Source organism: Meles meles, chromosome 11 (genome assembly GCF_922984935.1).
Source record: "Meles meles chromosome 11, mMelMel3.1 paternal haplotype, whole genome shotgun sequence".
In the NCBI taxonomy this organism is placed as follows: domain Eukaryota; kingdom Metazoa; phylum Chordata; class Mammalia; order Carnivora; family Mustelidae; genus Meles; species Meles meles.
In genome coordinates this window covers 36,859,698-36,872,265 of record NC_060076.1, presented here as the reverse complement: position 1 = coordinate 36,872,265, position 12,568 = coordinate 36,859,698, and the positions used below count along the sequence as shown (strand labels likewise).

The window sequence follows — 12,568 nt, the reverse complement described above, 5'->3', positions numbered from 1 at the left end:
ACACAGACAGCAACTTCTTGATAGACACCTCTCCAAAGGCAAGGACAAAAAAAGCAAAAATGAACAATTAGAACTTCATCAGGATAAAAAACTTGCACAGCAAAGAAAACAGTCAACAAAACTAAAGGCAGCCTGTAGGATAGGAGAGATATTTGCAAATGACTTGTCAGATAAAGGGCTGATACTTAAACTATATAAAGAACTTATTAAACTCAACAGCCCCCCCCCAAAAAAAATCCAGTTAAGAAATGGGCAGAAGAACTTTGGAGAACAGTGTGGAGATTCCTCAAGAAATTAAAATTAGAGCTTCCCTATGACCCTGCAATTGCACTACTGGGTATTTACCCCAAAGATACAGATGTAGTGAAAAGAAGGGCCATCTGTACCCCAATGTTTATAGCAGCAATGGCCACGGTCGCCAAACTGTGGAAAGAACCAAGATGCCCTTCAACAGACGAATGGATAAGGAAGATGTGGTCCATATACACTATGGAGTATTATGCCTCCATCAGAAAGGATGAATACCCAACTTTTGTAGCAACATAGACGGGACTGGGAGAGATTATGCTGAGTGAAATAAGTCAAGCAGAGAGAATCAAGTATCATATGGTTTCACTTATTTGTGGAGCATAAGAAATAACATGGGGAGATGGAGAGGAGAAGGGAATTGAGGGAAATTGGAAGGGGAGGTGAACCATGAGAGACTATGGACTCTGAAAAACAACCTGAGGGTTTTGGGGGGGGTGGGAGTTTGGGGGAGCCAGGTGGTGGGTATTAAGGAGGGCACGTATTGCATGGAGCACTGGGTGTGGTACAAAAACAATGAATACTGTTACACTGGGAAGAAATTTTAAAAAATAATAAGCACATTAAGAAATAAAAAAAAAAGACATGGATGGAAGAGATGAGCAGATATTTCTCGAAAGAACACATAGAGATGGCCAATAGACACATGAAAAAATGCTCTAATCAGTCAGCATCAGGAAAATATAAATCAAAACCACAATGAGATACAACCTCACAGTGGCTAAAATTAACAACTCAGGAAACAAAGGATATTGGTGAAGTTGCAGAGAAAAGGGAACCCTCTTACACTGTTGGTAGGAATGCAAGCTGGTGTAGCCACTCTGGAAAACAGTATGGAGGTTCCTCAAAAAGTTAAAAATAAACTAACCTCCGATCCAGCAATTGCACTACTAGGTATTTATCCAAAGAATATAAATATTGTGACCAGAAGGGGAACCTGCACCCCAATGACTATAGCATCAGTGTCCACAATAGCTAAATTATGGAAGGAGTCCAGATGTCCACTGACAGATGAGTGGATAAAGAAGATGTGGTATCTTGCCATTTGCAATGACGTGGATGGAACTAAAGGGTATTATGTCAAGTGAAATAGTCAATCAGAGAAAGACAGTTATCATATTATCTCACTTGTATGTGGAATTTAAGAAACAAAACAGAGGATCATAGGGGAAGAGAGGAAAAAGGAAAGCAATACTTAACCAGAGAAGGAGACAAACTATAAGAGACTCTTAATCATAGGAAAAAAACTGAGGGTTGCTGGAAGGGAGGGGATGTGGAGAGATGGGGTAACTGGGTGATGGACATTAAGGAGGGTATGTGATGTAATGAGCATTGGGTATTATATAAAACTGATGAAGCATAGGCCTGTACCTCTGAAACCAATAATATATTATATGTTAATTAAATTAAGTTAAATTTTAAAATGTTTTAAAAAATAAAAATAGAAGATAGAAATACACACAAAAAATTTTCATAACACAATAATGGGGTCACTATTTTTTTTTTAAGATTTTATTTATTTGACAGAGAGAGCACAAGCAGGGTGAGTGCCAGGCAATGGGAGAGGAGAAGCAGGCTCCCCACAGAGCAGGGGGAGCCCAATGTGGGAGTCAATCCCAGGATCCTGAGATTATGACCTGAGCTAAAAGCAATTGCTTAACCAATGAGCCACCCAGGTACCTTGGACTCACTGTTTGTAATAGTTCATAACACTTACGTGTTTTGATGTGATGGTTTTGTCTTGTGTTATAGTTATCAGGCTCACTACTACCAACTGCAGGTCCTTGAAGTCAGGGACTGTGTCTTAGTCATCTTTTTATCCCCCCACAAGATCAAACACACTGGCCTCTGTACAATAACTGCCTAATAATGATGTATTGATTTAAATTTCATTAAGCAAGTTTAGGAAAAGCTGCCTTGGAAAGAACCTCAGATACCTTAAAATAAGGTCCTGGGATTGACTAGTTGTAGAGGGCTGGGTTTCTGTGTTTAGCAGTGATGTTGGTACAGCCATCCTGTTGTCTGTGGAGACATCACATAGGATTATTACTGAGAGACATTCATGGTACAAAACTCCTCGAAAGTTTCTGGTCCTGTTGCCTCCAGAACGCTTTAACACTTTTTAATTTTTTTTATTTTTTATATTTTTATTGTATTTCTTGATTCTTCAAATAGAGACAAAACCCCATTTGTAGACATAATCCTCCTCAGTGAGAAAGTGTGAAGATCTAGTGAAGTCTTCACTAGCAGCCAGCATCCCAGACTGATCCATAGAGAATTATCCTTCTCATCATTTCTCTCCTCTTTTTCAGAACAAGTGAGATATCTGCAAGCCAATAGCAGAGAACTCAACTCTACCTTTGGATATCCTGTGAGTATCAGGCCTCTAGTTACTTCAGGGGGTTAGTATTCTCCTCTAATATTCCCCTTTGTGAGTAAGGCAGGAATTCATTGCAGATGTAGATCCTACAACATAGGTTCTACTTTCTTTCAAGCTTCTATACAATAAGGGCTGGTATAGTGAGGGCTCAGAAACCAAAATTAATTCTGGTGACCTAGGCTCAGGAGAGAATATATCTCGGATTTTCATATATATATATGAATATATATTTCATATATAATATTCAATATTATATAAATATATTTCTAATATAATATATATTTCATATATAACTTCTAGAAAAGAAATACTATAGTTTTTTCTTGCACAAATGAAGTCATAGTTCAACAATCTTTTTTCCACTTGGAGATCTGTGACAATACACAGATCTAACAGTGGAATGGTTTTTCACTGTTTTCAATATACCTTAATTTATTTTACCAGTCTCCAATTGATGAACATTTTAAATAAAATGTGTCCATTCAGGGGTGCCTGAGTGGCTCAGTCAGTTAAGTGTCTCACTTTTGGTTTTGGCTCAGGTCATAATCTTGGGGTGGTGAGATTGATCTCCACATCAGGGCAGAGTCTACTTGAGATTTTCTCTCTCCCTCTTTCTGTGCCCCTCCCCTGGCTCATGTACACACACATTCTCTCTCTCTAAAATAAATAAATAAACCTTAAAAAAATAAAATGCCTCCATTCATATCCAGGTGTCCCCTCTAAAAAAATATTCCCCAGTGTTTTGCTATGATAAAGGGTTCTGAATGAACACCATTAATCATAAATTTTGTCACATTTGTGTGAATATATCTTTTTTTAAAAGACATTTTTGTTTTAGAGAGAGAAAGTGCAAGAGCAGGAGGAGGGGGCAGAAGGAGAGAGGAGGGGAAGCAGACTCCCTGCTGAGCAGGAAGCCCAAGGCAGGGTTCTATCTCAGGACCCTGAGATCATGACCTGAGCATAGACCAAGAGTTGGACGCTTAACCAACTGAGCTTGTGTGAATATATCTTATGAAAATTTCCTAGAAGTGAATTGGCTGGGTCAAAGGAAAAACACATTAAAAATTGTGATGCATATTGCCAGACTTCCCTCTAAAAAGATTATATCTACTTATATTTCTACTTACAGTAGAGACTGCTCATTTTTCCATATTGCTGCCAGACTAGGTATTATCAATCTTTTTCATCTTTGCCAGGCTCTTGAATGAAAAATGATGTTTTGTTATCTATCCTTTCTTAATTTCAAGTGAGTTCAATAATCTTTTCGTGTTAATTAACCTTTTGTATTTCTTTTTATGGAAATTACCTCTTTGCCCATTTTCTATTAGGTTATTCATTTTGCACTTACTTATTAATAACTCGTAAAGAGATATATATTTAAAATTCATACTCCAGCACTTATCCTTGCCCACCGCTGCTCCCTGTAGAGAACTATTCATTTTATTTTCTTGTATATTCATCAGTGCTTCTTTGTGTAAATAAAGCAAAGCCGCTTTCTTAAACTGTTCAGAAGCTTTACAGATATCCTGGAGATGTTTTCATAATAACTTTTTCCTTCTTTTCTTTTTTCACCTGCATAGTATTTATGTAGATTTAGCATAGTTTATGTAACCAATTTCTTAAAATTGACATTTGGGTTGTTTCTAGTCATTTACAGTTACAAGCAATGTTTTTATACATGTTATTTTGTGCATGTACAGCTGTATCTATCTATCTATTTATCTATCTATCTATCTATAGCTGTAGGTATATAAATATATATATAGCCATACATATTTGTAGTCTCTGTAGGACATTAGTTTATGATTTCTGAGTTAGAGAGGTTCTGGATAATAACAGTGTTCAGGGTATGGCCATGGGAGCAGATTTTCTTTCTCCCTTTCTATCTTCTAGACATATATGAGAGACATTATAATGCAATAAAACTAGATTTTGACATCAGACAGACCTGAGTTTGAGCACAGCTCTACTCCTTACTAACTTTGCATCTTTAGGCATGTTTTTTTAGCCTTTCTATTCTTGAGTTTCCTCATCTGTGAAAAGGGCCTAATTCACCTTACATGGTGCTTGTGGGAGTTAGACATAGTTGTGAATAATACTGTCTCTCTTTCTGCAAGAAACTATTGCCTCTTGAGGAAAGAGTACAAGTTTCATTTATCTCCGTAATCCAGAGTATGCATCACAATATTTGGCACATAAAATGGCATTTGATAAATTTACTGAATAAATACCTTTTCTTATGTATTTGACAACCATTTCATATCCATGGCCCATTACTGATTTTTCTCCAGGAGAAAAATACTCTTTTCCAGTCATATTCCTTTTCTTCTCAGCCTCTAACTTCTGATTCCCATTGTGGTCTTGGCCTTATGTTCTCCTCTATTCCCTCATTTAGCCAACATTCAGGTTTTACTACGTAAATAAAAGCCCAAACCAAAATCCACCACCTCTATCATGCTTAAATTTTGTCACCTCTGCCGAAAAAGAACTGAACACTGAAGAAAGTCATAGTTAAACATATGTTCTACATTCTTTAGATAATCCTTCTGGTTTGACGTAGAACAGAACACTCTGGTTGCCAAGTTAATAAAGAAACACTGATATTTCTGTCTTGAGATAGAATCTTCAAGGCTGGGGCACCTGGGTGGCTCAGTGGGTTAAAGCTTCTGCCTTCAGTTCAGGTCATGATCCCGGTGTCCTGGGATCGAGCCCCGCATCAGGCTCTCTGCTCAGCGCGGAGCCTGCTTCCCCGCCCCCCCTCTGTCTGCCTCTCTGCCTACTTGTGATCTCTGTCTGTCAAATAAATAAATAAAATCTTAAAAAAAAAAAAAAAGAATCTGGAAGGCTTTTGTCTTTGTTTGCTAAAGAAATGCTACGAAGTCAGTAGAAACCTGAAATATGATAATTAGTTATAAAATCAAATGGAAAATCAGTAGTGAAGGCTTGCTACCTCCGTAAGGCTGAAGATCAGGAAAGGTCTTTTGTTCCAAGTTTCAGAATCTTCTGTACTTAGACACTGAAAAATTCAGAGTATTCCATGATCAAAGAAAGCTATTTCTATGTTAGGAGAACATTTTCTCAGGGTTAGAATGGCTAATCGAGATCATTTAGTTAGAACTTCATTCAAGACAGACCTATGAGGGGGCACCTGGGTGGCTCAGTCGTTAAGCCTCTGCCTTCAGCTCAGGTCATGATCCCGGGGTGCTGGGATCGAGCCCTGCATCAGGCTCCCTGCTCTTCGGGAAGCCTGCTTCTCCCTCTCCCACTACCCCCTGCTTGTGTTTCCTCTCTCATTGTGTCTCTCTGTCAAATAAATAAATAAAATCTTTAAAAAAAAAAAAAAGACAGACCTATGAGCTTCTCTGGGATAGATATTGTTTAATTTTTTTCAGCCTCTACTAGTATAGCCCAGAATAGGGCTATGAAAGAGCAAGCCTTGAGAAATCTATAGTGTTTGATTGATTACAAACTAGAAAATCAGAGAAAACACCAAGGAAATCTTAGTTGTAACTTGGATCTCTAAACTCCTAAGCCCTATGACTAGCTTGTCTTCCTTAGGAAAATAGAAAGACATGTCTTGACTGAAGACCCTATCTAGCCCTCCTGGGCAAGTTTTAGCCTTAGGACTGAATGATTTTGGTTTTCCAAGAGAAGGTCTCTGATGCTTTCCCAAGGCGGAATCCAGCAAGATTCTTCATACTTGAGCAATATTTATACTCCAGGACTGCATGTGGATTTTTTTCTCTTGTTTTGGCCTTCTAGATAGAGGAGGAAGGGGAGAAGCCTGTTTTTAGGAAATTGTTTGGTTAAAATTGTTATTCTTTTGCTTTTCCTGAGTTCTTATATTCAAGCTCTGACATCTTAAGTCAAATGACCAAAGACCCAAAGGTAGAAACTTAAGATGATCCTGTCAACATCTTGAAGTCAGAATTGAAGAGGTAGCAAGTTCCCATTTTCACTCAGCAAAATCATAACTCACATGTAAAACCAAAACTATTCAGGCTGTCAGGACAGTTAAAAGGCAAGTGACTTCCCAATGCTGACAGGGATCAGTATGGGAACCTTCAGTGGGCTCAACTTGAAAGAGTAATTTGCTTTTGGCATCTGATATCCTTCAGCATTGAAAATAGTGCATAAAGGTACACCAAACTGAATTTGCCAGGCTTAGAAAAACTTCATTTGAGAGCTCTGGAGTAGCACTAATACAAATGGCAGACTTGCCTACTATTTAGGGCTGAGAAGGACTAGTGGGTGAGGTAAGAGGACACTGAAGGATCTCTGAATCTATGAAAAGAAGGCAAGTGAACTGGGACTCAGGGGACAGCACAGTCCCAACTCTGCAACTGATTGTGTGATCTTTGGCAAATAACCTCAGTGCCTCAATTTCCTCATCCTCAAAAAGTGATCATACAGTCCTCTCCGCATAGGGTTATTGTGAGGAATAAATAAGCTGCTACATATAAAATGCTTAGAACAGTGCCTTGCACATAGTAACTATTCAATAAATGTAAGCTTTTATTGTTGATTTTATTATCATTTTTTTCTCTTTTTTTTAAGATTTTATTTATTTATTTGACAGAGAGATCACAAGTAGGCAGAGAGGCAGGCAGAGGGGGAGGGGGAAGCAGGCTCCCTGCTGAGCAGAGAGCCCGATGTGGGGGCTCCATCCCAGGACCCTAAGATCATGACCTGAGCCGAAGGCAGAGGCTTAACCCACTGAGCCACCCAGGCACCCCATCATTATTATTAATAACATCAATAAACAAAGAATTCCATGCCTCAAAAAAGTCCCATATTGATTAGATTTGCCTTCTTTTCATTCTCTAGGTCTCCAAGAAAAGTGGGAGACAAACACTTCTTCCCTCCCTCCCCCTCACCCCATGGTAGAAGAACTAAGGCTTTTTCTGTTTCAAGGAGTGGTCTTGGTGCTTTTTGTTAAAACTGGGAGGTGGGGTCTTTTGTTGCTCTAATTGTGCTTGTTTTCTTTTACTCACAGAACAATACCATCAAGACCTCAAGATACAGTGTCTTTAACTTTTTGCCCCTGAACCTGTTTGAACAATTCCAGAGACTTGCAAATGCGTATTTCCTCATTTTGCTATTCCTACAGGTATTGACTTTTGGGATCTTTTCCACAGAGCATTTTATCACTATCTCTGGGATCTGGTTACGTAATCAGTCCTTCTCCCTAAACTGAGAAATGTCTCTTTAAATAACAGGCAAATGGATGGCCTGGAGTGTCTGGGCAATCCTATAGAGTACCTGTGGTCAGGATTAGGTGGGATGAAAGAAGTCTCTACAAAAGGAAGGACACAAGGTCACTGAATCCCAAGGAAGGAGAGCTCCCTCACCATGCCTACATGGCCACAGTTCAGCTTGAACATAGGAGGTCACAGACTCTTCACCCTGACCACAACTACAACTCCATTTCTCATTCATTCCCAGCCTCCCTGACAGAAAGTTAACATGCAGGAATTCTGAGAAAGAGAATGATTTAGAACATACCACCACAGGGTGAAGAAGCAAGGCAGTTCTGGCCCAAATTGGGAGAGAGGAACGGATTGTCTCGTTTCCCCTTATGTTGAGGGATAAATGAGGGAATGTGGTTTTCCAATGTCCACTCTTCTCTCCCAGTTCCCCCTACCTCTCACCAGAACCTTCATCATCAGAGGAGAAATAGCCCATCAAGACTATTGTAGTGGGGAAAAAAAAAGACTATTGTAGTGGATTTGGGGACAGATAGGTGGCAACTTACTATCTCCTATTCTTTTTTTTTTTTAATTTATTTTTATTTATTTATTTTTTTTCAGCGTAACAGTATTCATTCTTTTTGCACGACACCCAGTGCTCCATGCAAAACGTGCCCTCCCCATCACCCACCACCTGTTCCCCCAACCTCCCACCCCTGACCCTTCAAAACCCTCAGGTTGTTTTTCAGAGTCCATAGTCTCTTATGGTTCGCCTCCCCTCCCCAATGTCCATAGCCCGCTCCCCCTCTCCCAATCCCACCTCCCCCCAGCAACCCCCAGTTTGTTTTGTGAGATTAAGAGTCATTTATGGTTTGTCTCCCTCCCAATCCCATCTTGTTCCTATTCTTTTGTCCTTTTGGTGATTTTTTTTTCCTCTTTTTTTTTTCTTGGTGATGTTTACAAAATAGTTATATCTATATTATATATTTATAATACTTATATTTCCAAAACAGCGGAAAACAACTAGGATAGTTGAATTTATCATGAACCTGTGGAAGTGAAAGAGTTTGGGAGTGGGTGGTTCTGGTAGGAAATATATTGTCCTTTAAGCTTTCTGAGCCAAGTTTCTTCCTTTTCCCTCTCACAGTTGATTCCCCAGATCTCCCCCTTGGCGTGGTACACAACTGTGATACCCCTGATGGTGGTGCTATCCATAACAGCAGTGAAGGATGCCATCGATGACGTGGTGAAGTGGCTTTTTGGGACCCTAGTCCTTCACTGTACCTAGCTGGGTTGGGGGGCAAAAAAGGCTTCCCAGAATTACCTAGTGCAAGGAAGAAGCACTGAATGGAAAGAGATGTTTCCTTTCCTTGCTTCTTTATCCATCCAGAAGAAAATGTAATTCCCTTAGCCTCAAGATTGGTGGTCTATGCGTGGCCAGAAAGTGGCAGTGCAAGACCTTTCTCTGTCTTCCTCTGCCACCATTTAGCCCCCTTTCAGGCTTTCTTCCAGCTCCTATTTAATAACCCACCTCTTCCTTCACTTGGCTTTCTTCAAGTTTGTGCTCATCTTCCTCCATTCCCCTTCTCCCTTTTTTTATTCCTGTTTCCTTCCTCCCTCTGTCCCCTCCTCCCTCTTTGTTCTTTCTTAGTTTTCTCCTCCCATTTCCACATTCCCCTTCTCCTCTCTAGCTCTCCCTACTTCCCATTCCAACTTTCACTTCTGTAAGGTATATACAGCTAGGAACCCTCTGGGTTTAGAACTCCTTAGGACACAAACAGAGGCCAATTCCTTTCCTGGTCTTGGAGGGAGAAACTGGCTCACAGTGAGCTGCTTGGCATCCTCTTTGCTCCTTACAGCAGGCCTGGCACAGAACGGTGAGAGTGAAGCCCCAGTACCAAGCCTGCTAGTGGGATTTGGGAAGTCAGACCTCTTGACCTGCCTCCAGCTTCCCTAAGAGAGTCCTTCTGATTTTGCCAGGATAGATTTTTAGACCAAAGTTTGTGAGCTTGATGTTACTCTAGCTTTTTAACTCTGTAACTCTTTTAAATCTGTACTTAGCCATGTAGTAGTTGAAATTTTAGTCAAAACTCGGATGTACAAAAATGTGACTTTATTTCTCTACAGCTAAACTCAGTATATCTCACAACTACCACCCCACCATTCCAAACCTTTTTAATGAGAGCTGAAAACTAAATTTGCCAATTCAAGGTAACCCAGTTACTTCTGGGTTAGAATTTACTTTTTTTAGCATAAACATGCTGACAAATTCAAGATTCTCCCTGTCCTCTTCATAGTCCTGCCTTTTTCCCAGGGAGTAATCTCACATGGAAGTAGAAGATTCGTGTGAGCATCAGGACTATACATACACTTCTATTTGTTTTTTCAATAGAAGACCTCTGTTGCTCTTTCCTTAGTGCATCTCCTTTAGAAGCTTCTGTGCATTGACTGCTTGGAGGTATGCTTTAGAATTCTTAACTTTTCCCTGCTCCTACCAAGGTGTTCACAGGGACTCTGGTCCTGTCCATCATTTTTCATTCTCTCCTCTGTGGCTTTAACTAAGATGTTTGTTCTCATTCCCCAGGCTTTGGCTTTTGATATTTAAAGCCAAGATTTTTTTCTCTTTCTTTTCTCTTCTTTTTCTGACCTCTTTTCCCAGCTTCTCTGAGACAATCAACCTCTTACCCTGGTTTTAATGATAGAAAGGCTTGGGAGGTAAAGGAAAATTATAAATAAGGAGTACTACTTCGGGTAGTATTTCAGAATACTAACCTTCTACATGCAGTTTGCTCTCTGCCTATTTCCTGAACATTTTCTTGTGTAATTTTAGAAAAGGCACCAAAATGACAATCACGTCAACAACCGTTCTGTTCTGGTGGTGATGAATGGCAGGTAAGTCATAGGGAAGCCAGTTTAGGTAGCTCAGTTCTGGGGAAGGGTTGTCTTTGCTAAAGCTTGATGGTGTTGGGTACTTTGGAAAGGTAATTCAGAACAGTGAAAAGAACCTAAGGTTGAACATAAGAATTTGTTTCTAGTTCTAGCATACACTGAATTTGCTGTGTGAACTCAGATCTCTCTGGGCCTCATATTTCTTATCTATAAAGGAAGATAATATTCTGTACCTTGGAGGATGTTGCAAAAATGAAAATGAAATAATATATATTAAGGTAATTAACAATTTATGACATACAAGTGATTATTATTAATGTAGTTGTCAGCATGGAGATATGTGTCTTTAGAACATCATTAGATTCTGGCATGGCTTATTGGCCACTATGCTATATAACCTTTGATCAGGTCATATCTTCATTAACAATCTAAAGAAAGTATTGGCTAAAAAAAATAAAAATAAAAATAAAGAAAGTATTGGTGTTGACCCTATTGCTGTGGTGTTTGGTGATAACTGTCTGAAGTGTTGTCAATGAGTCTGTGTTTATATTTGATGATGTCCTACAAAATTTAAGCAATTTACTTTGTCAGGAATATAGGGAGGCAGACATAATTACTACATAAAATATGGAGACTATCATAAAAGATACAAAAAGTTATTATAAGAATTAATAAAAATGAGGAATCATAACTGGTTAAAGGAATCAAGGAAGACTTTCTGGAAGAGCTAATGTCTGTGCTAGGCCTTAGGAATGGGAAGAATTCAACAAATAGAGATTGTAAAACGGGAAAAAATGACCAGTGTGTGCAGTAACATGATTGTAAATAAGCACAAACATGAAGAATTTCAAAATTGAAGTCCAGTCTTTGTTCACAGTGGCCTTACAGAACCCCCAGGAGCTGTAGTTTTAATCACATAATTCTATGTGAAGTTCTTGGGCATCAAATCCTGTTATTTATTGTTACAGCTCATTCTTATTCCTGGTGGATTATATAACTCAAGTGTTTTGGTCTGTTGAAGCCTCTCATAAGACACCACCAGAAAAGTCAGTTGTGATTAAAAAGAAAATTTAAAAGAAAGGAAGAAAGGAAATAAAAAGAAAAAGAAAAGAAAAGACAAAACTCAGTGTCTTAGAAATTTTCAGGGCTAGGCAATTATTGACCAAACAGATTTAGTTAAATGAACTCCTCAAGTAGTTTGAGCACTTGGGTTTTGAAAGACTGTTGGAGGGCCACCTGGGTGGCTCAGTTGTTAAGTGTATGCCTTCCACTTCCACTCCTAGGAGATCACTAGGTCGTGATCTCCTAGGTCCTGGGATCCAACCCCGCATTGGACTCCCTGCTCAGCAGGAAGCCTGCTTCGCCCTCTCCCACTTCCCCTGCTTGTGTTCCCTTTCTTCCTGTCTCTCTCTGTGTCAAATAAATAAATAAAATCTTAAAAAGAAAAAAAAAGACTAAAAGAAAGACTAAAAAGAATCTGTCATAGAGTGGTTTTAGGGTAGGAGGTCACAAGTAGGGCCCTGGTTAGACTTTATAAGCCAGTGTTCAATTGAACACTCAGTGAAGCTGGTTGTTGAAGCAGTCTGTATTCCAGAAAGTGGCTTTCTTTTTCTAGAATACATAGTTTTGAGTAGAGCTGCTATTGGAAAATTTGTCTGTTTTGCAAGTTGTGATTTCTGCCATTTTCATTTCTCAATAATTTTGGTTACAAGCACATCATTAGTGGAATTTTCTTTATAAGAATTCTAAATCCTCTGAGTTGAGGTTGTATCCCTTTTGAGGGTTGTGTGTTTGCTTCTGCCAT

At 39.2% G+C, this 12,568-nt stretch overlaps 1 protein-coding gene across 1 annotated transcript in view; it reads left to right on the top strand.

The window, feature by feature from the left end:
• Positions 1 to 12,568, top strand: part of LOC123952567 (phospholipid-transporting ATPase FetA-like) — a 111,574-nt gene that overhangs the window by 33,757 nt on the left and 65,249 nt on the right. The window contains exons 3-6 of the mRNA XM_046021836.1: positions 2,619 to 2,677; positions 7,683 to 7,796; positions 9,023 to 9,121; positions 10,706 to 10,767. Coding sequence (XP_045877792.1) covers positions 2,619 to 2,677; positions 7,683 to 7,796; positions 9,023 to 9,121; positions 10,706 to 10,767 — 334 coding nt within the window. The remainder of the gene's footprint in view (positions 1 to 2,618; positions 2,678 to 7,682; positions 7,797 to 9,022; positions 9,122 to 10,705; positions 10,768 to 12,568) is intronic.